Consider the following 26,866-nt stretch of genomic DNA (forward strand, 5'->3'; position numbering starts at 1 on the left):
AATGTGTGAATTTTTCCATTAAAATATAAAAAATAACAAAAAAGAAATAATAAATGTTAAATACATTTCTTTTAAAATAAAAAAAATCTACTTAGTCTTAAAAAAATTTTAAATTTGTTTTCATTATTTCACGGGGCCCGCCCTCAACAAAACCTACGGCCCCCAAGGGGGCCGCGGCCCACACAGTTTAGGAAGTGCTGCTCTATGAGATGATTTCTAACTATCCTTTGCTCAGCATTTTGTTTATTTTGATGCCACAATAAATTAGTCAGTTTAGTCATTCTGATTTATTCATCTAAATATGTATTGCTAATTTTTATTATATGGATAAATTCATGAAATAAACATATACATGATCATCGATCCCTATCCACCCATGGTTAGATGATGATCTCTTCCATATTTTACCACATTTTTCTGTCTTTGACACATGAGCTCCAGTCATTTCCCACTGAATGATGTAGTTAATCTCTCCACTTTGCTGATGGTCTGCCTGGTCTTCTTGAACCTTCCAGTACTTGCCATTCTGTACAAATTTAGACCAGTGCTTGTCTCCCTCTCTTGTGATGTCCTGCCCATCTCCATTTATTTTTTATTTCTTTAATGATGTCTTTTAATCCTGTTATTTTTCCTGATATCTACGTTTTTTTTTTTTTTTTACTTTTATTCTTTTTATATCTAACATTGATCTTTCAATGTTTCTCTGCACAGCTCCTAATATATCTTCCAGTCTTCTTGTGATGCTTCAAGTTTCTACTCCATGCATCATAGCTGGTATGATGTACTGTTCATATGCTTTTCTTTTTAGACAGATAGGTATGTTTTCTTTAAAAATTTTATTGTCTTTTCCGAATTGTCTCCATCCATGGTTTATTCCTTGTTTTGTTTCATGTTCCCAGTTTCTATCTATGTTAATTATTAACTTAGATATTTGAGTTTACTTACATTTTCTATTTTTCTGTCATTTATTTCTATCTTTTGGTTGTAGTTTGTATTTTTGTTGTACATTTTAGTTTTATCAATATTTATGTTGAAACTAGACTTGCAAGTACAAATCTTAAATTGCTTAGATATTCACCATTTATTTTGATACTTCCCCCCCCCTCAATTTAAATTTTAAAATATTTCTTGTAGAAACGCATTGAATATTATTGGTGACATTTTATCTCCTCGTTCTTATTCCTCTGTCTATTTTAATTTTTGCTTTTAGATTATTTAATTATATTTTACTTGTTGCATTCTGGTATATATGTTGTATTAGTTGTATGGATTTTCAATACCTTGGTTATTTAGTGCCTCTATTATTGCTGTTCTTTCTACTGAATCAAATGCTTTTTCATAATCGATAAGTGCCATATAAAGTGGTATATTGTCTTCATTTGTTTTTGCTAGGGATGCTTAAGAGTGAAAGCTGTATAACTGAGAGGAGACCTCCACATAGCCTTGAAAGGAATGTGGAGAACTGACCAGGGATTCTGACCTAATATCCAATCCTCACCTTCTCATGGTGCACCCTGTTAGGTATTTACCTGGATACTGAACGAATGAGGATGGGCTGGCGGCAATTTGGGATTTAGCCAACCAAACTGTATTCTTATTGGCTTAAACCACAATATTAAATGATGGTACAACATGACAGAATTTCATGTCAGCTGGGGCATTGCCCGGTTAAAAAAGGCCCCATTGTTTTCGCCAGGGAACCAGGGCAAACAGCGAGAAGTCAGGAACTGGAAAAAATCTTAAAACATACCCCAACTCAATATCACCAGAGTTCAAGATTGGTACTATCAACATAAGAAGCCTAAATGGCAAAGAAATGGAGTTAGCTGAGGAATTGGATAAGTACCAGATTGATATAATAGGGGTGACTGAAACAAATAAGAAAAAATGGGTGAGATCTTTCTGAGCAATAAATACAAAATGTTATATTCAGGCAATGACAATCAAAGAAAAGACAGAATCGGAAGGTAAGATTAGCAAAACAAGTTTCTCTGCCAGGTTGGCAGGAAAAAGACCCAGAGGAAGATCAAGATATAGGTGAATTGATACGGTAAAAAAGTGCCTTAGAAGATAGAAATATAAGATATGATAATTGGAGCCTTGACAGGTAACAGATTGATTTGGAGGAAAATTGTAGATAGGAAGTTAGTAATGATGTAAATTTTTCATGTAGTACTATCATATCCTGTATACCCCTTGAGGGTAAATGTCAAGAATTTGATGATGATTGTTTTTTTTTTCTATTATCTGGTTAATAGTTTGGTTGCGGTAATTATTTGAATATCCACTTCTGAATCCTGCTTGGTCTTTTGTTTGTTTTTCATCCTATTGGCTAATATTTTGGTAAATAATTTATACATATTTAAAAGCAGGCTGATTGGCCTGTAGTTTTTTTTTGATCTGTATAAACTCCTTTTTTGTATATTAAGACTATGTGCGGTTTGTTCAAGCCCTCTGAGATTTTAGAATTTGTCAAGCATTTATTAAAAAGCATTTGAACCTTTTTTATAATTCTCTTCCTCCATGTCTTATCATATCTGCTTTTATCAAATTTTATCTGGTCCCAGGCTTTTATTACTTGGTATTTCTTTTAAGGCTTTTTCTAATTCTTCAATTATTTTGATGGTACTTCCACGTCATAGTGGATTTCAATATCATGATTGGGCTGTTTAGCTATATATATTACTGCAGCAGACTTCTTCAATCTTTCTATTATTTTTTATCTTTCCTGGATCAATTTACCATTCTTAATAGGTGCTTTTACTTTTGTCAATAGTTTATTTTAGTTTCTTTGTGTCATATTCTCTTATTTCTTTTCTTATTCTCTTTTTGATGGTTTTGTTTAGTTCTGCCTTTTCTATTTGATTTAAGTTTTGCTTCAAGTTTCTTCTTTTTTTGATTAGGTTCAGAGTTTATTTTGTTAGTTTCTGCTGTTTTTCTTTAGTTCTTTTTATTTTAAGCTGTTTATAATTATATCTATAACATCTTGTTTTGGACTATTTAAATCTTTCTTCTTTTGCTTCCAATATCCTTTTATTTCTGTTTGATATATTTTTCTATTCTGTTTAAGCATTTCATTTGTTATGGAGTCATCTGTTTTCTTTTGTAAAAGTTTTATTTTTTCTACTCTTGTATTTAATACTTATTCTCTTTTTAGCATACTATGGTCACTTCCTGTATTGAATTTATTTAAGATACCTACATCTTTGATTATATTCATTCTGTTGGTTAGGATGTAATCTGTTTCATTTTTTGTGATATCATTTGGTCGTTTCAATGTCCATCTTGGTTGAGGTCTTTTCTTAAAATGAGTGTTGGCTATTTTTAGCTGATTTTTGGGTTGCAAATTCCATTAATCTTTCTCCACGTTCATTCCTGTCCCCAGTCCAAATTTTCCGGTTGGAAGATCTTGGTATTTGATTTTATTCCTATTTTTAAGTTTAAGTCACCTATGATTAAGGTATGATAAGTTTTTTCTTTGTTTATAAGATCTTCCAGTTTGTTATGAAATTCTTCTATTTCAGTGTCTTCATGGTTGTTGGTGCAGATATTTGAATGATTTTAATTTTATATCTTGAATTTATTTTCAGAATCAGTTGGGCCATTCTATCTGATATTCCTTGTATACTTATCTGTTGTATTCTTTGTTTGTGAATTAGGCAGCCAAATCCATTTCTATTGTTTTCTCTGTTTCCATAGGTGGTAGATCATATACTCATTGTTTCTTATGTGCATATTTCCCCTCTTCCTTCTTACTTCACTGAGTCCAATAGAGACATCATTTAATTTCCTTTATTTCTTTTTCCAACTCTAGAAGGTTTGCTTCTTCTCTCATTGCTCTTATGTTGTAGGTGCATATGCACATGTCTGTGTTTTTTTTTTTATTTTCCGATGTTTTTTTGAGGCTAGCAATTATTTAACTTGTAGCCCTCTGCCTAAGCCACAAGCATGGGCCTTGTTAGTCTGGACAACATCCGAGCTGGCATTAGTCTTTTGGTGTGTGTAGTCAATATGGAGGATTCTTCAGCCTTAAACCACCACACTGGCTAGAGTTGGTGTTTCATTTTAGCTGCTTCTAACATGAGGTACAGATGCCATTTATAGCCACTACTCTGGAGTGAAGATGCTATTGTGGCTGTAAGCTTTGGGAAGCTTACTCTTGCATTGTCACAGCATCATCATCATTCGGTTTTGTGGTATTTTATACAGTTAGAGTGCCACCCACTAACTCACCATCCCTGTTATTACTGTTAAAATATACTAAACCTGCTGAAAAAACTCCGCAATATGTATGTCGACAAAACACCATAAATTCATAATGTGATTTGGCATTAAAACTTAAATCATCATCAACCGCCATGCACCCAAAAGGGCGATGTACAGGATATAATAGTACTACATGAAAAAAAAATTGCATCATTACTAACTTCCTTTCTACAACTTTCCTCCAAATCAGTCTGTTACCTGTCAAGACTCCAACATTATCAGATCTTATATTTCTATCTTCTAAAGCACTTTTTATTGTATCAATAAACCTATATCTTGGTCTTCCTCTGGGTCGTTTTCCTGCCAACCTGGCAGAGAACACTTGTTTTGCTAATCTTTCCTCTCCCATTCTGTTTAAGTGACCATACCATCTGAAATTAGCTCTGCTAATGCATTCCTGGATGCTGACAATGTCAAGTTCTTTCCTAATATCCTTGTTTTTAATAAGATATTGCTACTGATGCCATCATGCCCCTAATCTTTCTCAGAACTCTCATATCTGCGGTCTCTAGTCTTTGGTCAAGAGTTTTACTTCTGACCCAGCTCTTAGATCCATGAGTTAAAACTGGTTTGCACACTGTCTTGTATAGAGCTAATTTAGTGTTCTGACTAATTTCTCTCTTATTCCATATAAATTTATGTTCCGTTTACTTCCTGGCATACCAGCTTTGTTGATTCTGTTGTCTATTTCCATATTTAATTTACCATCTTCACTAAAAATAGGGCATAAGTAGCTGAAATTTTTCTCTTGTTCTATAGGTTCTCCATCCACTATGCAGTTGATATTTTCAATGAATCTGCCTATTTTCATTGTCTTTGTCTTGTTATTGCTGACCTTCATACCATATCTATTACAACAGTTATTCAATTTAGTCAGGGAATCTTGCAGACTTGTAGAGGATTTATTTAGAACTATAACATCATCTGCATAAAGCAAAGAGCTGACATTAACATCTTTAATTTTCATATCATGTTTAATACCACTTTCCTTCATAATGTGATTTATATAGATAATAAATAACAGATGGGATAATGTATATCCTTGTCTGACACCAGATTTAACATTAAACCATGTTTCTGCACTTCTTTCAATTCTAACTGCTGATTTACAACTCAAATAAAGACTAAGTATTGGTTAATATAATGCCCCATTGACACTGTACAACTGTAGCTTTGATTAGCTTCTCTCTTAGCACCTTGTCATATGCCATTTGCAGGTCCACAAAACTTAAATACAGATATTGTTATATTCCAAGGATTTCATAACTATTTGTCATAAAGCGAAGATGTGATCCTGACAGCCTCTATTTTGCCTGAATGCGTTCTTCACCAAGCTTTTCTTCCATAATCCTTCTGAACCGTTTCTCAAGTATACTTATGTAAATCTTACCAGGAATCTTCAGTAGAGAAATACCTCTGTAATTCTCACATTGTTTTATTTCCCTTTTTATATAAGGGTACTATGAGAGCTCTACTCCAATCATCCAGAATTCGTCCCTCTGTGCAGGTCTTCTGAACTATGCAATGCAGCCACTGTAAGAGTGTTATACCTTCATACTTGAACATTTTTGGAATATCTACTCCTGCTGCCTTTCCACATTTCAGGCCTTTCATGGCTTTTTTCTACTTCAAGTATGGATATGTATTCCTGGCTGCATGCCTGTTGAGTGTTTTTTTACCACTGTGCTATCACTACTTCTTTCATTTAGCAATTTTTCAAAGTAATTACTCCACGCTTCAAGGATATCTTTTTCTCCACTTTTAATGTCACCTTTGTCATCTCTAATGCTACAGCACTCTTCCCTCCATTTCTGAGCTTCTTCAACAACCTCCAGAATATATTATCACCTTCATATTTATTTTCTATATTCTTACCAAAGTTTTCCAATGACTTTTGTTTAGCTAGATTTACACAGTGTTTAGCTTTCTTATATTTGTCTTTGTATTCTCTAAAAGCACAAGCTGACTTATTTGCTAGGAACTTTTGATATACTTTCTTCTTTTCCTTCACTGCCTCTTTAACTTCATGTGTTAAAGAGTTAGTGTCCACCATGAAGTTCTGATTTTCTCTGCTTGCAGACAACCTCACCACATGACTCTTTGGCTAAATCATTCAATGTTTTCTTTAGGGATTGCCACTGAATCTCCAAGGTTTGGTTCCTGCTCTCAAACTCTTTAATTTTTTTTAAAATAATGTTCGTGTATTTTAGTCTACGGGTTACATATGAGAACTGCTCAACTTTTATTCGCTTTAAACTTTCTTACATGTTCCTTTCAATGTGAAATTTAATTTTATCTTGTTGAAGACTAAATGGTGATCACTTCCAATTTCAAATCCTTTCAATTTCTCTGTACACTCTGTTGTCCTGGACCAGGAAGAAAACATCACTATCAACAATAACATAGTCAATGAGACTTTTCTTATTCCTTGCCTCTTTTCTCCATGTGAACTTGTGCACATTTTTATGTTGTAACATTGTGTTAGTAATAACCAGTCCATGGCCTGAGCTGAAATCCAACATATATCTGCCATTATTATTATTAGCTTTGCTCTTTTCTACAAATTTTCCCAAAATATTTTTGTATGTCTGACAATCATTTTCTACTCTGCTATTTAGATGCTCAACAAGGACCAACTTTTCCTTTTTCATTGTGTCAGTTGCTTACTCTAAAGTCTCAAAAAATTCCTCCACTTCTACCTTAGTAGAACCTTCTGTGGGACCATAGGCACAAATAAGTCTCATTGTCCAGTTCCCCATTCTGATATGTACCCACATCACTCTACTTCAGACTGCCTGCCATTCAATACAATTAGCCTCGTATTTAGTATTAAATAATTATGGCTACTTCTTCTTTTCCTTGACTGTCATTGCCTGAATGTAACATTTTGTATTTATTGCTCAGAAAGATCTCACCAGTTTTTGTCTTTTTTGTTTCAGTCACCCCTATTATGTTTGATCTTGTACTTATCTAATTCCTCAGCTAGTTCCATTTCTTTGCTTCAGGCTTCTTATGTTGATAGTACTAATCTTCAACTCTGGTAATGTTAAATTGGAGTGTGTTTTAAGATTTGTTCCATTAGCTGACTTTTCACTGTTTGTCCTGGTTCCCTGGAGAAAACAACAGGGACCTTGTTTAACCGGGCGACTCCCCAGCTAGCATGAAATTCTGTCATGTTGTTCCATTATTTTATATTTTGGTTTAACTCAATAAGAATATAATTTGGTCGGCTAAATCCCAAATTGTCAGCCCATCCTTGTTCTGTTAGTATCCAGGTAGATACCTAACAGGGTGCACCATGAGAAGGTGAGGAGTGGACATTAGTTCAGAAGTCCTGGTCGGTTCTCCGCATTCCTTTAAAGGCTATGTGGAGATCTCCTCTAATATTATGTTATAATCTCACATCATATGAAATCTCTTTCAGCTCTACACTTTTTAAATATTTCTTTAAAAATGTTTATGTATTTATTTATCTATTTTTTTTTTTTTTTTTTGGAAATGTCACAATGAATTTTTAGGTTATAAAAGCCAATTATATAATTTTTTTAAAAAAAAGATTAATATTTAAATCAATACAACAAAAAATATTCATTAATATCACATAAATGTACTTACTGTATTACATCGCTCCAGTATTATCAGAAATGGGTCTGATTCTAGGCAACATCCTAATAATTTCAGTATATTTGAGTTATCCAAATCCCTGTTAAATATTTCAAGAATTTTTAATAAACCAAACTGATATTTTATAGTTAGCATCCTAAATTAAATTTCTTTGTATTTAAATAATGCAACATCAACTCAAAGTTTCACAACTTCATAATCTCATTCTATTACTTTCAGAACACTCAAGTTCTTAGATCTAAATGCTAGTTTTTGCCATAAAAGTCAAATTAAATTCAAAGCCTCATGCTAGAATAAATGAACATACTTTATGTTCGAAATTCAATCTTCTCTGAATATTCAGATTAAACATTACTGTTATAATTTTAAAGCTATTATTACCTAGCACCTCATTATCTAACTACTCATCATGAAAGGACATTCCCTTTACATAATGCTAATTACCTTGTGTGACCACTCCACACTACACCAATGTACCTCTCGGATGCATTTTTGTTGGTTGTGTGCTCTGGCTAGTTTGCCTTCTGCAGGAGGAAAAACTTTGCAACCTCAAGTAAAAAGTCCTTATAAAAGATTCTTCATATTTTTAATAGGAATAACACCCAGCTCTTTCCAAAGGGCATCGCTTATCAACTAAGAGAATACAGTAGTTCTCCCTTATCCGCAGGGAGATATGTTCCAAGACACTCCACGGATAGTACCTATATATACATATACTATGTTTTTTCCTATACATACATACCTATGATAAAATTTATCATCATTATTATTATTTGGCATCTCCAGGGAGTCCAAAAACTCATCGAGGGAGGGCATCTACTCTACAACTCTCTATCTCCACACCCACAATCAATCACAACTACACCGACGCCATCTATTGTCCACCACTACCATTTTCACAAAAAATCACAAACAACCAAGCCCATGGTAGAAATTAAGCACAGTAAGAGATTAACAAACAATAACTAATAATAAAATAGAACAATTATAACAATATACAGGTATCCCTTGCTAAACGTGATGGAATTGATTACGGCAACTCCTTGATATACACGACTTTAAATTTACTACGCAAAAACATGCAAGCCTCGTGGCATGAGCATGATGACGTCATTCCTCCACACACAGCTGTGCTCACAGAGCCAGAGTGCCAGCTAGTTACTTCGCTGCCAGCATTAAGAGTGGGTGTATTACAAGTTCCAGTTGTTCTGCTGTACGTATTTACAAATAACTTTCTTCGTAAATTTTACAGACCATTAATCATGTCGAAGAATAAGAACAATCCCATAACCGGGTCATTAAGTGAAAAAAAGAAGAGGAAAGTAATTACCTTAGATACAAAACTTGATATAATTAAAAGATTTAAGCGTGATGAAAGTAAAAGTAAGATCGGAAGTGAATTTGGTTTTAACGAGTCTACAATATGGACTATTTTATCCAAAGCTGATGAGTATTGCGAGCAAGGTAAAGTTACATCTACATATGCAAGTATGCAATGCACATGTAACCGGAATGCTATAATGGTTGAAATGGAAATTCTGTTGATTATTTGGCTGGAAGACTGCAATCAAAAGAGAATTCCAATTAGTACCTATAATATCACGGCTAAAGCTCTAAGTGTTTTCAAGACTTAAAGAGACTAAATATAAAGAAGATAATTTAAAATTTGCAGCTAGCAAAGGCTGGCTTGAAAATTTTAAATCTAAGGCTCGATTAAAGAATGTGCAAATAACAGGTGAAGCTGCTGCATCCACATTTCCTGCTGAGCTGCAGAAAATTATCGAAGAAAATGATTACGATTACCGCCAAATTTTCAATGTAGATGAAACTGGCCTCTATTGGAAAAAAATGCCATCTAGAACTTTTATATAAAAAAAAAAAAAAAAGAAGGAGTGCAGCCTGGCTATAAAGTATCGAAGATCGCTTAACTGTTATGCTTGGAGGGATGCTAATGGAGATTTTAAATTGAAGCCGCTGCTTGTCTATTGAACTCAGAATCTAAGGACATTAAAAGGATGTAACAAGAACTCTTTACCTGTAATTTAGCAGGCGAATCAGAAGGCTTGGGTTACCAAAAGCCTATTCGAAGATTGTTTTAAGTCTTATTTTTACCGGCAGTTGAAGCTTATTGCAAGAGAAATAACTTAGCTTTCAAAGCTCTTTTGCTTTTAGATAACGCACCCGGTCATCAAATTCTCTTAATGATCTGTGTAAGTTTTATTTTTCCCACCAAATACGACATCATTGCTACAACCTATGGAAAGGGGCACCATTGCAACTTTCAAAGCCTATTTTCTTAAAAAGACATTCTCAAAGGCAGTAGAAACAACAACGGGAGAAAATGCGATTATGCTCCAAGAATTTTGGAAAAAATTTAACATTAAACATGCAATTGAAAACATTCATGACTCGTGGGAGCAAGTGTCTTCCAGCTGCATGAAAGCTGTTTGGGAAAACCTTTTGCCAGAATGCGCTAATGACTTAGTGGTTTTCAGAATCCTGTGAACAACATGGTCAAAGAAATCGTTGTAATTGGTGAAGACCTTGGTTTTAATGGTGTTGATGCAGAAGATGTTAAAGAATTATTGGATTCAAATTCAAAATATTTCAATGACAACGATCTTCTTGAAATTGAACAACGCACATATGAAGACAACGAACAAATGGAATGTGATGAGGTTCCAAAGGAGATAACAGTCAAAGAACTGGATGGAATATTTCGCAGTTTAGAATCGCTTAAGAGCAGCAAGTAATGGATATGGATCCAGATATTAAATCTAGAGTCATTTTGCTTGTTATCGTAGAATTTATGCCGATAAGAAAAAAACTAAAACTGTTCAAACGATTCTTGATAACTTCTTTTGATAAAAAAAAAAAATTGCAGTAAGTAATGTAGGTACAAGTATTTATTAAACATTTACTTTGCATTCATTTTTATCTTTCCTAAAAGAGTGCCATATAAAACGAACTATTAATACAGTAATTGATCATGGACGAATTGTACTTTTTACCGTTATTTATTATATTTGATTAACGTGATTTTGATATACGCGGCAACATCGAGGGATTAATTAACCGCATTAATCAAGGGATACCTGTACTGCAATAAAAGTTATATGAGTGCGAATGGAATCTTAGCAACCTCAACATACTTTACTGTTTATTTATTATTTTATGAAGTCGACAATTTTCACCATTTTTACTTAAAAGGAAGCACTTTACAGCTTCTCTTTGGCATATCTGAATTGCCAACATCACTACTCTTGTGCTTTGTGGCCATTATTAAATAAAATAAGGGTTACTTATTTAAATAAGGGAACACAAGCACTGCGATACTGCAACAGTCGATCTGATAACTAATCGAGGACTACTCAGAATGGCGCACAATTTAAAACGTATAAATTGCCTATTAGTAAAAGAAAGAGACATATGGCTTCGTTTTGGCGATGTAAAATTACATTGGCAAATTAGATCCAACATTATTTCAAAGACAAATGTTTGTAAAACTATGAAAGTTTTGTAAGTTGACCTCATAGCTTATGAGAATGCAATCCTCGACATCCCCGAGTTGCCTTGGCTTGCACTGTTAGATCCTGAATGGACGATTTTTGAGAAATTATTCATTCAGAATCTAACATAAGAATTTGGCTAACTCAGATAATACCTGGTTGACAGCACACAGTTCTGAATTTTGTTGTAAAGGAATTTATCTAATAACATGTAAAACGCACTACAAAAATCTTGTAGTTGAAAGTTAAACTGAAGGATTATAGGATTAATGAATTTTAATAAGGAAATTGTAGTATAATCTTATCCCATTAAGCCGTCTTAAACTTAATAAGTCGCCAAAGAAGTTACGAGTACGAGTGCAAAGGTCGAGTTACATACGCACATATCGGCCATAATGCCGCCAGCTACAACGTATGAGGAATATGATGCAAGCGGGATTCCTGGAATACAGCACCTAACGGCAGCTGGGACTTGGAGGATCACCTTAGGAGCATGAAGACGAAGGATCGTATGGGAAAGAAGGGATGAAATATAAGCGTATGTGTGCAATAATGCGGGGCTTTTTTTCAGGTTGTTCCCGACTTCACTTCGAGGATTCCTGGCTAGCGGACAGAGTAGGGATGAGTGAGAGAGATGTCCCACTCAAGTAGGAGCAGAGAATGAGCTGCATCGAGGCAGTGAGATGTTCGAGTCCGGGAAGAATGTAAAATGGACGGCGTAGTCGTAAGCCTATTGCGGAAGCAACCGATTGAAGGAGGACCCGAACAACACGTGGTCGTTAACAGGCCTTCGGAAGAAAAAGATTCGGTAACGTAAACACCTTTACTGTATGTTTGAATGAGACAGAATTTAGTGTTAGATGATATTAAGTGGACAATTCATAATGGACTATAATAAGGATTTGTAACTTGAGATAGAGTAATTCTGATAAACAAAGGAATGTCAAGAGTGAAACTTTAGCTGCATGTGACTGAGATTATATGTGAATTTGAAATTTTGTAGATGAATTTTATCAGAATAGTAACGGGTTGTGAGATGTATTTTAATGTAACATGAAATAAGAGTTTGGTTTTTGAGTAACATAATTAGCTAGATTTAATGTTTTATAGTTTGTGTGAGATTACCAAGTTAATCTATGAGTGTTCTATTAAATTAGTATTGAGTAACTAACTTAGCAAGAGATTTTGAAAAGCTTAGTATCATATTCCAATTATAGCTGCAAAGTGTAATTTGTTCCAATAAACATGTTTTGTTGTATATGCCTGATTTGTGCTTGATTCGAGATTTCAAATTACCACTTGCAAAAATTTAGAACCATAGCGGGAGGGAATTTAAAGAGAGTATTAAAGTAAAAATAGATTATTGGCCACGACTGAAATTAGAACCAGTATCTATTTAGTGTATATTAGAATGAATGCCAATTAACCTAGGAATATTCCCTGAATTTGAATAAGCTCATATTATAGGACTCTGGCTGGCGCAGCAATAAAAAATAAATTTGCCAGTGTCCGAAAAGGAAGCATTCTTAGGTGGAGTTAAGTAAGGCATTCTTAGGGAAGTATATTAGCATATTATATATCAATAAGGAAAGTATAAAGAAAGTAAAAGAAGATATAACATTAGCGCAGCAATTAGGATTTTAGAAGAGTAAGGTTTGAGTAAGTAAGAAGATAAATAAGTACAAATGAGTAAGTTAGTGATAAAACAAATGAGTAAAGAGCTACATAAAGATAACATAAATATATAGAAAAAACACCTAATAACAGCACTACTTGACTAAGTAGCTAAGGCAATTTGGGAATGCCGAGGGTTGTATTCTAGTAAGCTCTCAGGTCAACTTACGAAACTTTTATAGTTTCTACAAACATTCATCTTTGAAATTATGTTGGATCTAATATCCATTTTGCTGATGTAATTATAAATTGTTAATTTATTACTGTTTTTCTATTTAATATTTTCGATGATCATTTAGGCAGAAACAAATGATTTGAAATGGGAGAAATATGCAATGAGAGAGGATATGAAAGTTGTTAAAAAAAGCAAAAATGAAGAGTAAGGAAATAAAGATTGCGAGTCTGCTGCTGTGATATGATAGGTCAGAGTCGAGAAGAAGGGCCATGATTGCTGAGTCAATGAGAAGATTGTGCAGAGGGAATGGTGTGCAGTTTATAGATGTATGGAGTGAATTTGATAGATGAAAGAACAGGACTTCTATATGCCTGATGGGCTTTGAATGGTTTGGGAGTTGGGAGAAAGTGTTGTTTAATAAGAGTGTGAAAGTGCAAAACCAGAAAACTAGAGGTATTAGAGGAAATACAATCAAGCATGTCTCCGGCTAATCCTGGGATAAATGAGTGTGTGTTAGGAAAATGATTATGCAAGGTGAAATGTGATTTCATAGGTTTCAGATTTGAATAGGCTGACATGACAAAAACATAACTGTGGGTTCAAGGTGATATTTAAATGCATGTACACAAATGCCAGAAGCATCAGCAATAAGGGAAAGGAGTTTTTAGTATCGGTTAGCCCAAATTGGCCAAAATTATTGGCAACAATGAAACTTGGATGACAAAAAATGATATAGATGTAGGAAGAGAATATAAAGGATGTTGTGTTTGCAGAGAGGATAGGACAGGAAGTGGGATATTGGTGATGATAGCTGAAGAATTACAACCAAAACTTAGATGTTAAAGAGGATTTTAGGTCTCAGGGAAATGGTTCATTTGAGGTGGACAGGTGTGTGAGAGAGGTCAATAGTACAACATACATTGTTGATTGCTGCTGTAGACCGGTAGGTCCACAGGAAGATGTAGATGCCATGCACTGGTAGATTAGCACAATGGCAGGCCAAACAATTATGAGTAACTTCCACTATGGGGACATAGATTGAAGGGAAAGGAGAGGGCATGGCTAGATGGCAGTGAAATTTGTGCAGCTGCTAAAAGATAATTACCTTAAACAACATGCTATAGAAGGGACAAGGGGTTTGAGAGTGTTGGATCTGAGAATAACAACAGAAGATATCAACATAACCAAAGAAGACAGACACACACTACTTTCAATCAGGGAGACTGACCATGCAATCTTGTTCTGAGAAGTTGCTAAGCATGCAGAATGTCAAGAAAGGCTTTATGTTGACCTATAAAGCTGGTAATTATAACAGACTTAGGAGACATCTTGGAGCAGGGCCATGGCTTGAGAGGCTAGAAGAAGAGAATGTCAAGTAGTGCATAGGAAATGGCCAAGGATTGTTTAAGAAAAGCAGTATTAGACTGCATACCCAATCTCAAGAGGATAAAACAAGTGGGTATTAACTGAATTAATAGAGATATAAATGAAGCAAGAGCTGCAAAAAAGAGAAAACATTGTGGAAGAAACATAAAGAAAAAATTTATAGTCGTGAGCAGTACAAAGGCAACTAGCATGGTAAGAAAGGCCAAATCAGATGAGAGAAAATTAGCTAAGCAAACCAAAGTAAATCCAAAAGAATTTTTTCAGTATGTAGCAAGTAAAAGAAAAGATGACTAAGGTAGGATGATTTTTATCAACGCTGATAGTAGGAAGGTTGCAGAGGCAAAAGAAATAGCTGAGATGCTGAGTGATCATTTTGCAAAGGTGTAATCAATCCAGGTAGAGATTTTGCAGTTGATGTGACAGAGATGCATGCCAAAAGTGAGGTAGATGAACAGGAAGTGTTTAGCATATTTAAAAATATCAATATAAACAGAAAGTGTGACTGGATTGCATTTCAGCCAGTGTAATACGTGAATGTGCAAGAGAATTGCCATTGCTTCTGATGAAGTAGTTCTAAGTCTCAGTTCTGGCAGAGTTCCAAAAGAGTGGAAAGAGGATAAAATAGTTCTGTTATATAAAGGTGGCTCCAAGACAGAATTAGCAAGCCACATAACAATTAACATATCAGGAGTGGTTGTTCAAGTATTGGAAAAGTTGGTTAAAGATAACAGTGAGTGGATACAGATATGATATGCTAGAGCAGGCAGTATGGCTTTGTAAAGGGTGGGTTCTGTCTTAGTAATTTATTCACATTTTATAATAAGGTGACAGCAGAACTGGATAACCAAAACGACTATAGCATGATACTGCCGGAGTTTGCAAAGGCATTTGACAGAATATCACATGGAAAAACTTGAAGATATTAGAAAGGAACCTGAATGCTATAACAATGTCAAGTTCCTTTCTAATATCTTCCTTTTGATTATGATTCTGCCATTGAAGCCATCTTTTCATTTATCTAATTTTTCTCAGAACACTCATATTTGTAGTCTCTTGTCATTGATCAAGAAGTGCATTATTTTTAACCCAATACTCAGATCCATATTGCAAAATCGAAGTAAATGGGAATGAATATGAAGCTAGTAGCATGGACTGGGGGGGGGGGGGAGGTGGCTAACAAAACAGGCACCAGAGTGTAGTATATGGCAGAATGGAATGTAGGTGAATGAGGGTGACTACAGGAGTTCTACTATACTAAGCTAACTATTCTTTAATTTATATATCAATTTATATATAGGGAAAGATCTGGGGGGAGGGCTAACTATTCTTTAATTTATATATAGGGAAAGATCTGGGGGGAGGGGGATCAGTTGTTGATGATGAGCAAACCTGGGAAGTTGATAAAGGTGATGTAGATATTCTACAGGATGATTTAAATAAATTGATATTGTAGATCTAAGGATAACGATTGCCAATCTAATGTTACAAAATGTAAGGTCATACACTTTGGGTTGAAAAGGTTGAACATACCATGTATTACATTGATGGTACTGGATTACAGGAAATTGATGCGGCTGGGAACTTGAGAATAATGGTGGACAGAGAGTTGAAGTTCAGAGGGCATAATAGAAAAGTTAATAAAATAGCTCAAAGGATTACTTGGATGTTGAAAAACACTAACAAGTAAAGATAGGGAAGTTATTATCCCTATTTAAATTAAGGGGATATTAAATCCCACATTATAGGATCCAGAGACGAGTGACCAAGATGATAGCAGGTCTATGGAATGAACCTTATGAGAACAGGTTGAAGATTTGTGGGTTACAAAAATTGGTTGATAGGCGGAAAAGGGGTGATATGATTAAGACATTCAAATTACTGAAGGGTTTCTATAAGATTAATTCAGAAGATATTTTTGAGAATAGGACTGGTGGCAGGAGGACTAGGGCCATACATGGAAGCTGAGCAAGAATGTGGTTAGCAAGGGTGTTAGAGCTAGGTTTTTTACTTGGAGAGTGGTGAATGAGTGGAATAAGTTGCCAGACTCTGTTGTGGTGCTATGATTGTGAATGAGTTCAAGGAGAGGTATGATAGATACTGTGTGAATTTCAAATAGTTGTTCTTGACATGATGTTAGGACCTCCCTCGATGAGTCTGTCAACTCCTTAGAGTTGCCCGAAATAATAATAATTATTTCAAAGCCGAATAAGAAACTCAAAGATCGGAATCAAAGAGTTTCATGCCGAATATAGTAAACTATAAAAGTTTTGGGGATTGTAGCGTAAGCTAAAGCACGTAGTTCAACCCTAGGGCAACTCATAGCAAAGGTGGGTAAAGTTCTGATCACTATTCTTAGCATTGCCCATAATGTAAAACACATCTCCTAGGAGATGTATGATGTTATACATTATGGTGGAAGGTCACTACCCAGACCAGTTTTGACCTTTATTGAGGTCTCATCAGTGAGTAAGTAGACCAGGTAACACTGACGTTATAGCAAAAACAACTTATATACTTTGCTATACAAGTTGTTAAAAAGGTGCACCCATAAATTACTTAAATAAAAGAGCCAACAATAGGCCTCACTTCGGCAATGTAACATTATTTAAATTAAGGAGATATTAAATCCCGCGTTATTTCAAAGCCGAATAAGAAACTCAAAGATCGGAATCAAAGAGTTTCATGCCGAATATAGCAAACTAAAAGTTTCGGCAGATTGTAGCGTAAGCTAAAGTACGTAGTTCAACACTAGGACAACTCGTAGGAAAGGTGGGTAAAATTCTGATCACTATTCTTAGTATTACTCATAATGTAAAACACATCTCCTAGGAGATGTATGATGTTATACATTATGGTGGAAGGTCACTACCCAGACCGGTTTTAACAATCCGCCGAAACTTTTATAGTTTATTATATTTGGCATGAAACTCTTTGATTCCTATCTTTGAGTTTCTTATTCAGCTTTGAAATAATGTGGGATTTAATATCCCCTTAATATAAATAATGTTACATCGCCGAAGTGAGGTCTATTGGCTCTTTTATTTAAATAATTTATGGGTGCACCTTTCTGACAACTCGTATAGCAAAGTATATAAGTTTTTTTCGCTATAACTATAACATCAGTATTACCTGGTCTACCTACTCACTGATGAGACCTCAATAAAGGTCGAAACCGGTCTGGGTAGTGACCTTTCACCATAATGTATAACATCATACATCTCCTAGGAGATGTGTTTTACATTATGGGTAATACTAAGAATAGTGATCAGAACTTTACCCGCCTTTGCTACGAGTTGCCCTAGTGTTGAACTACGTGCTTTAGCTTACGCTATAATCTGCCGAAACTTTTATAGTTTACTATATTTGGCATGAAACTCTTTGATTCCAATCTTTGAGTTTCTTATTCGGCTTTGAAATAACGTGGGATTTAATATCCCCTTAATTTAAACAATGTTACATCGCCGAAGTGAGGCCTATTGGCTCTTTTATCTAAGCCTTTCTTTCATGCTTACACAGTGATCAGAATATATTATGAAAATTATGGATACAACTACTATGTAAGAGTAAAACTTTAATATAAACCAAAATATACACTCTACGTTTCGACTTTCACATTAAGGTTCTGGGGTATACATGTATATATACAAAGAAACAAGCTGCACTACAATCCACATGCCATGCTAAAGTTACTGATCAACCGTTAAAACTATTTGCCTGACCTCTGGTGCTAAAAAAAAACCATCACTACATCAAAGCTAGAGTCCTGTTATCATTATCTATTAGGTTACAAAGTTAAATTAAGCTGGAGAGTAGCATGTTCACGCAGAAAATAATAGATAAATAAATAAAAAATAAAATTACTTGTATACATAGAAATTGCAACTTATAGATAGTGGTGAATAAAAAATGAAAATTGCTTAGAGTCTTAAAGTCAGGGTTTGCTGGAAACTAAGTGGGCTGAATGTGTGCCATCCAAATTCTTAAGATTTTTAAGCCCCCATTATTATTAAGATTAGGGTGGTTAATCAAAATTTCACAGGCTAATAGATAATAATAATAATAACAGGACTCTAGCTTTGATGTAGTGATTTTTTATTTTTATTTTTCAAAGCACAAGAGGTCAGGCAAATAGTTTTAACGGCTGATCAGCAACTTCAGCATGCCACGTACATTATAGTGCAGCTTGTTTCTTTGTATATATACATATACTCCAGAAGATGACCTAAATGTGAAGGTCGAAATGTTGAGTGTATATTTTGGTTTATATTCAACTAAAGTTTTACTCCAATACGGTAGTTGTATCCATAATTTTCGTAATGTACTTTTTGAATAACTATTAAGAACGAACTAGTTTTCATCAACATCTGCACCTAAGATATGGTGAGCCATTTTTTGTAGTGCAGTAATAATATAAAATTTTGTTAGGAAGGATGGCACAGGCAGCAGTATAGTACAGAATTTGATAATAGCACAGTCTGTATCTGATGATCAAGAAGTCTAAGCAGGAAAGCTTTTGCTGTTTTTCTCTTTATAAAAGAGTTTTAGTTTTTGATAGCCATAATTTAGAAAATTATGAGGCATTCAGATCTTCCAGGCTGTTTCAAAAGAATAAGAACATATCCATAAAATGCCACCATGAATGATCAGAAAAAAACTTGATATATGAGAAATTGTGATATGCAGTTCAATCAGTTCACGATCCACTTTTCACCACATCAAACTAATTTCCTACAATGTACCTCTGTTCACTGGGCAAGCTTTACTTTGAGTGTTCTTCCAAAAACTATCATGTCCAGCTATTCTAGAAAAACAATTTCTCTCTCTCTCTCTTATCCCTTTTCAAATCAGGTCATTCCAAGTTTGATTCTTTTTAATACTTTTTTTTTTTTTTATTACACGCTTCTCAATATGCTATTCAATTTTATTCCACCAAAAAACTAATCCTACTCTGATGTTCCTACTTCAAATCCCATGTCTACTGGGTAACGTACCATTGTTATTGTTGATAGAAATATCTTCATATAGTCAATGAAATTGTTCTTATTTCTTGTGTACTCTCTCCATGTGAATGTGCACATCTTAATGTTGAAAGATGATATTAATTAATAATAATAATTAGTCCATATCTTGAATAAAAATTTAGCAGGTACCTACCATTATTCTTAGCTTTGCACTTTTTCCAAATTTTCCCAAATTTCACTTTCTCATTACATAGTGACTTGGAAAATTTTCTCCACTTATTATTTATTTTTGTAGAATCTTCTGCAAGACTACAGGCACACATACGTCTCATCTAATTCACTGTTTTGAGAAAACATCACTCTTTGTGTTTGGCATTGAATAATAATTATATTATTATTGTTATTAAATGACACTTCCAGGGAGTCCAAAGACTCATCAAAGGAAGACACCAACTCTACAACTCTCCGTCTCCAATTCAATCCACCAACTACAATGAAGCGCAACCACCATCATGTACTGCCCACCATCACTAGTATTTTCACAGACAATCACAAACATCCATGCCCACAGAAGGATTCGAACCCACAGCCTTTTGGCTGGAGAGCAGATACATTAACCACTTGGCCAACCAAGCCAGCATAATATAAGCCTTTCCCTGATCACTACTGCATGAATATAACATATACTTGTTATTTAGGAAAAAATCTCAACTGGTTGCTTTCTCTGTTGCAATAATGCCACTTAAGTAAAACTATTTCTATAATTCTTCTGTTAGTTCTAATTCTTTAATAAATTTAGTTTAATCCTTTATCCAAGTGTAAGCAAACAAAGTTTATGCCTGAAGGAAGTATCATCAGGACTGAGGCAACTTGTGGTAAAGGTAGACCAAGTCACCACTACTTGTCTTAGTATCTCCCATAATGCAAAACATCTCCTTGCAGACATGTATAATGCTATGCATTAAGGGAAGGGCCACTACCCAGACTGGTTTTGACCTTTATTGAGGTCTCGTCAGTGGGAGCCAAACCCAGAGGTGGTGATACTAAAGTGGAAGCAATGGAGAAGTCATATTTACCTATACAAGTTGCCAAAAGGTGCTCACTTCATTATTAAATTATTCTGGATTTAAAGAAAGATGGTGGAAGTTTTTTCACTTGGTTAGACTATAATAAATTTAGTTTAATCCTTTATCCGAGTGTAGGCAAACAAAGTTTGCACCTGAAGTATCATCAGGACTGAGGCAACTCAAGGTAAAAGGTAGACCAAGCTGTAATCACTACCTGTCTTAATATCTCCCATAATGCAAAACACATCTTCTTGCGGAGTGTCTGGATCTGGCCCTCACTGACGAGACTTCAAATAAAGGTCAAAACCGGTCTGGGTAGTGGCCCTTTCCTTAATGCATAGAATTATACATGTCCACAAGGAGATGTGTTTTGCATTATGGGAGATACCAAGACAAGTAGTGATGAGAGCTTGGTCCACCTTTACTATGAGTTGCCTCAGTCCTGATGATACTTCAGGCACAAACTTTGTTTGCTTACACGTGGATAAAGGATTAAACTAAATTTATTATAGTCTAACCAAGTGAAAAAACTTCAAACATCTAGTTCTATTGATATTTTTTATGCTGATGTTGGCTGTTTTCAATTGTGATGATACTGAGTTCAAGTTTATTCTAGTAGCTGCTTTTTAAACCATTTGCTGTAGATCTGTAACGGAAAACCATTGTGGGGATAAAGTCTTGTTTAATTACCATGATGTACTGGATGGTATGAAATTTAATCATGTTGGCCCATAATTTGTTTTGGTTTAGGTCAATAAAAATACAATTTTGTCAGCTAAATCTCAAATTCCTAGTCCATTCTCATTCATACAGTATCCATGTATATATCTACACATACCAGCCACTGAATTAGAAACCTTTATGGAAATACATGAAATATATGAAAAATACTTGGTCATGAATGAATGCCACCATGTGTTCTAGACAACCATGTAAGAATGTGGCTGGTCAGCAATTATCAATAGTGTTGATCACAATGGGGAAAAACGAAGAAACTTTCAGAGTTTGATAAGGGGCTTTGTGGGTGCCCATTTGGTTGGAGCCATGATTTTGAAAACAGCAGAGCTCACCGGTTACTCAAAGGATGTTTAATCAAACCCACAGTGTTTGCCTAAGAGGTGTAACTGTGGTCCTAAGAGTGTCAGGAATGAGATTGCTGTCATCTGAGAAGGACTGGACAGACAAAAAAAGAACTTCCTATGTGCAGCAATTGACTGAAGCATTTAATGAAGGCTGTTCCTGACCAATATCTCATCAAACAATGCACATGGAATCTAAGAGGATCAGTATTGGCAGTCATGTGTCATGAGACATGACCGCCAATACTGTCATGACAGTCAGTGCTGTCACGACAGTGACTGAATACTGGAAACAGTCATGTGGTCCAATGAATTATGGTGCTGTACCGACAGCAGGCAGAGAGCTCCGTGAAGCAATGAACCGAGGCTACCTAGTAAACATAACAAGGTTCTGGAGGTCATCTCATGGTGTAGGGCATGTTTTTTTTGGTACAGAACAGATCCCCTAATATTGTTGGAACACTGGTCCTCCAAGGAATATAAGAACATTGTTGCTAATCAAGTCCATCCTACAATGTTGATTTTTTATGCAGCAGGTGATTGTTTCATGGATGACAATGCTCCTGTCCATTCACGAAACAAATCAGCAGTGGTTCAGTGAGCATGACAGTGACTTCATCAGTGGCAGGAAGGCTGATGAGTACAAGGTAGAACCTTAACAATGCATTACTTAAAAACATCTCATGTGGGTGATGAGATGTAGCAACTCATTAAAAAAAATTGGTTACAGATGTCTGATGAGAATGAGACTTCCACAGAATTTTTTGGTGGGGAGAGGTTGTCTATTCGATTTAGATTAGGACGATGAAGCAACGAGGCTTCAGCAGGTTCCTTAATGCATTCAAGCCTGCAGTGTCCACATGTGCAGACAATGTCTATGGGAACTCAGTTTACTGTAGATATGTTGCTTCCATGTGGGTGAGGTTGCTTTTCAAAGTTTATGCAGCACATCAATTGCAACTTTTTTGGTATAGAATTTTTTTGTAAAATTAGCCTTTGTGAGCCGATGTTTAGATTTACAAATGCTAATTTTACACCTGAACATCAACTTAATGGTATCAAAAATCTCCAATGCAGTTTTAAGTGATTAAGTTTTTACACACACATCTTTATTTGCTTTAGAAAGTTTGCTTTACATTGCTGGCTTGGTTGGCCGAGTGGTTAGCTTATCTGTTCTCCAGCCAAAAGACTGCAGTCTTTTGGCTGGTTTGAATCCTGCCGTTGGAATGAATGTTTGTGATTGTCTGTGAAAATACTAGTGGTGGTGGGCAGTAGATGACGTCGGTGTTCAGTGGGAGGGGATGCATGTTTCATAATGAAGAGGCATTCCAGTTTTCTCTAATTACACTGTTGTTAAATACAGTTCACTGTGTTTAGTGATACAACGAAACTATGTGTTTTTCTTGTTCCTGCAGTATAGCATCTGCTGGAATGTTTTTCACCCCACAGGAACATTTTCATTCCAGTTTTCTAAAAAAAAAAAAAAAAAAAAAAAAAAAAAAAAAAAAAAAAAAAAAAACAGATGCAGTGAATAAAAATTGATCTATTCTTGAATAAAAAATAATCCTGCATATTATATTATAAGAAGTGGACTACATTCACTGATCTCCAACAAATAGCATATGTGAGATATTATTTATTATTAACAAGATAGAAGAGACTACTTTTTTGGTAGAATTTTATTTGTAAAATTAGACTCTGTGCTAAAAAAAACATTTAATGAATGTAAGAGTCATGAAAGGGCGTTTAATTCTAAATAAAAATCATTTAGGTCTATCTTCTTTAGACCACCAAGGCACTATAAAGGTGACAAATCATGACATGCTCTCTCCAGATGGTTCTGTCTTGGGATCTCCTTAACAAGGTGAGGAACAAAGAATTAGTCAGTTTTCTAATATTATCTATCCAGGTGAGTCTCAGGTCCTGGTATATTTTAAGTAAACTATCTGATATAGCCACATGGCCTGGCCAATGGGCTATTTCCGACATATTTTAGTGATGATATTTTCTTGTGTTCTAGCAATGGAGTGAATTTTTCTTCTAACCTTGTTATTTGTTACATATGCAACATATGGTAATCTCGAAAGAATTTTTGAGAGCGAATTTTTCTTCTAACCTTATTTGTTATATATGCAACATATGGTAATCTCAAAAGTTTTCTATGCTTTTTTCAAAAGTTTGAGATGAAATGCCTTCATCTTGGAGGCCAATAGTCTCTTCTCATCTTCCTTTAGCAATATCCAATTCTCACATCCATATAGTAAAGAAATTGATTAACAAGGGTATTGATGAGTCTTGTAGCTGGCTGTATTTTATTGTCCTTCCAAAGTGGCTGTAACCTCTGAAGGGCAATAGTTGCTTTAGCAATGCATGCTTTAATGTGTTTAGATTGGCCATCTATGTTGTGTGCTTCCCAAATAGGTGAATCTTTCTACTTATTCCATTTTTTCTGAAATTTTCATAGGCTTATTGCCTGAAGAAATTGTTTTTGATTTGTGAAAATGCTGATCTTTATTCATAATCATTAAGTGTGCCTTAGAAACTCTGTCTCTCAATTCTTGTAACTGATGTTCATTCTCTGCTATTAGGTTAATGTCATCAGCAAATCTAAAGATTATTGATTATTTTATACACTTATGTTCATAGAAACCACATCAGCCTTACATAAATATAGTTGTTAGTAGTTAAATGGTCATTTTCATTGGTTTAGTATTAGATATTAGCACTAGTTTTTGTATTTTCATGCTGAGATCGCTATGGCTAGTTACATGCATTTAACACCTTGCAGAAAAAGTGTGATTCAAGCTTTGAATAGAGAAGGCTATTCCTCTCGTGAAATAGCTAAAAAGGTGTCCTGTAGTCAATCTACTGTGGTACAGCTGCTGCTGCCAAAAGTGAAGGAAACTAGATCTGCTTAAAGGAAGAAAGCCATTGTCTATAGGGCAGAGTCATTCTGAAAGAAGTGAGATTTGCTCAGTTAAACTGGTGCAAAGAGCATGCCAAACGGACCCCTGATCAGTGGAAAAGAATAATTTTTTCTGACAAGAAAAAGTTTTACCTGCAGGGCACCGACGGCAGACAGATAATTTTAAGATGATTAGGGGAAAAATTCAACTCTGACTGTCTGGTGTTCAACAGTCAAATTCTCAGTCAGTCAGATGATGATCTGGGGCTGCATGCATTTCACAGTGTTTCGGTGAATGCAAAAGCGTAAAAAAAAATTTTAGAATTGCTGCCTACTACAAGAAATCAGTTTACTGAAACAACAAACTGCATCTTTCAGAATGACTCTGCCCCTTGTCATAGGGAAAAAGTGTAAGTAATACTATTATAACCCTAAAATATACCATATTAATTGAGTTTAGTACTTAAAAAAGCTTCAATTTTGTTGCAGGTTAATAAGTGGCTCAATGAACACTCGATTCAGTGACTACTGTGGCCAAGAAATAGCCCAGATCTCAACCCCATTGAGAATTTGTTGTACCAAATGGAGAGGAAATATACAAGAAGTGAAAAACATTATGGGAGCTCCAAGAAGCCATTATAAGAGCATGGAACCATGAATTAAGAGATGCATCCATCAGGAAATTGATTTTGTCAATGTCCTATCGATGCCAAGCTGACAGCAAAAAGTGAATTTTTAGCTTTATGTTAGTAAAACAATGTAATTTTTGGTATTTTATTGATATGGGTATTTGTTTTTCCAGTGAAAATATCACCGTCCACTCCATTTTGAAATAATTGTAAATTTGTCAAGTTTGTTGTCATTTCTTAATTATGTCACATCTTGTACTAAAAAGAGACAAATATTAATCAAAAATAAAAATGTCATACTACCTTCTTCATTATTTGACAATTATTGTGTTATTATCCCTTTTTAAATAGACATTGAAATTTAATTACCAAAAAAACAATGGTTATATCACTACATAGAAATTACATCACCTGCTGGTTACAGCAGGTGATGTAGTTTCTATTAATGTAAAAATTTTGTTCAAGGTTATCTGGTAAAAAGATGTGCTGTTAGGAAGCTCCTGAAAGATTGAATGTTACTGATTTATTGAGTGTTTTCTTAGATTTATTGGTATATTTTGAGTATTTATTTTAATATAGCATTTAATAACATAATTGTGGAAATATTATTAGTTTTTACTACTCTTAAGAATGGTGCAGAAAACTCATCAGAACAGGGCAGATCTGAAGCTTAAGTTAAAGTTGTTACTTCTGAGGAGAATATTTGGGCTGATGAACAAAACCATTACTGCAGTGATTATGATAATTTATCCAAGGATAATCTGACAATGGAAATATCTTGGATCAGAACAAGAAGAAGGAAAGCACTCAACTTGATAATCAAAATATTAATAACAACAAGGTAAGTCAATTAAAATCTAAGAAAAAAGTGGTGATATGGTATGGTAATCATCATCATCATCAAATTCCTGCCACCTTCAAGGGATGTACAGGATATGATAGTACTACATGAAAAATTTACATTATTACTAACTTCCTATCTACAATTTTCCTCCAAATCAGTCTGTTACCATGTGAAGTCATAAGCTTCTATATACGAGTTACTCCAGTCCTGAAAATAGTTCAGGGTCAAACTTGTTTGCTTACACTCAGAATAAAGGATTAAACCATGGAAAAACTTCCAACAATTACCTTTAATTAGTTTTGGCATGATTATTGATCACACTTAAACTTTATCTCATGCAGATTCAAAATATTTAGAATAGTGCATTGACAGAATCAGTCCAATGTGTTGTTCACAAACCATTTTATTAAATCAAAAGGCCTTTTTTTTTACACAGTTTGATTCATATTAACATTTATATACAACTGCATTACAATTCTTTATTTTCAATTCTTTCTAATTGAAACTTAGTTCTAATTTTCTTCCTTTAAAGCTAATTCACAATCTAGTTCCTGCTATTATATATGCACAAAGTGACAAATCATACCTTGAGTCAAGCTTAATTTACATTATCTTATTGTACTCATAAACAGACACACTTGATGTCATTCTTGTTTGGAATTATCACATACATAAATACTTACAATTCTTGTTCAGCATTTCCCACAGCACATTGAGTTTGTTTAAAATAGGATAGGTAGCAATCAC

The 26,866-nt window shown here is 34.7% G+C and overlaps 1 protein-coding gene across 3 annotated transcripts in view; it reads right to left on the minus strand.

The window, feature by feature from the left end:
• The window catches only part of LOC150107872 (serine/threonine-protein kinase LMTK1-like), a 304,207-nt gene that overhangs the window by 125,797 nt on the left and 151,544 nt on the right, over positions 1-26,866 (minus strand). For all 3 annotated transcript variants that reach the window (XM_090390529.1, XM_090390528.1, XM_090390527.1), the window contains exon 6: positions 7,882-7,969. In XM_090390529.1, the coding sequence (XP_090246655.1) occupies positions 7,882-7,969 (88 nt within the window). The remainder of the gene's footprint in view (positions 1-7,881; positions 7,970-26,866) is intronic.

Source organism: Typopeltis vanoorti, chromosome 3 (assembly GCF_054136105.1).
Source record: "Typopeltis vanoorti isolate ZY-2024b chromosome 3, IOZ_Tvanoo_1.0, whole genome shotgun sequence".
In the NCBI taxonomy this organism is placed as follows: domain Eukaryota; kingdom Metazoa; phylum Arthropoda; class Arachnida; order Uropygi; family Thelyphonidae; genus Typopeltis; species Typopeltis vanoorti.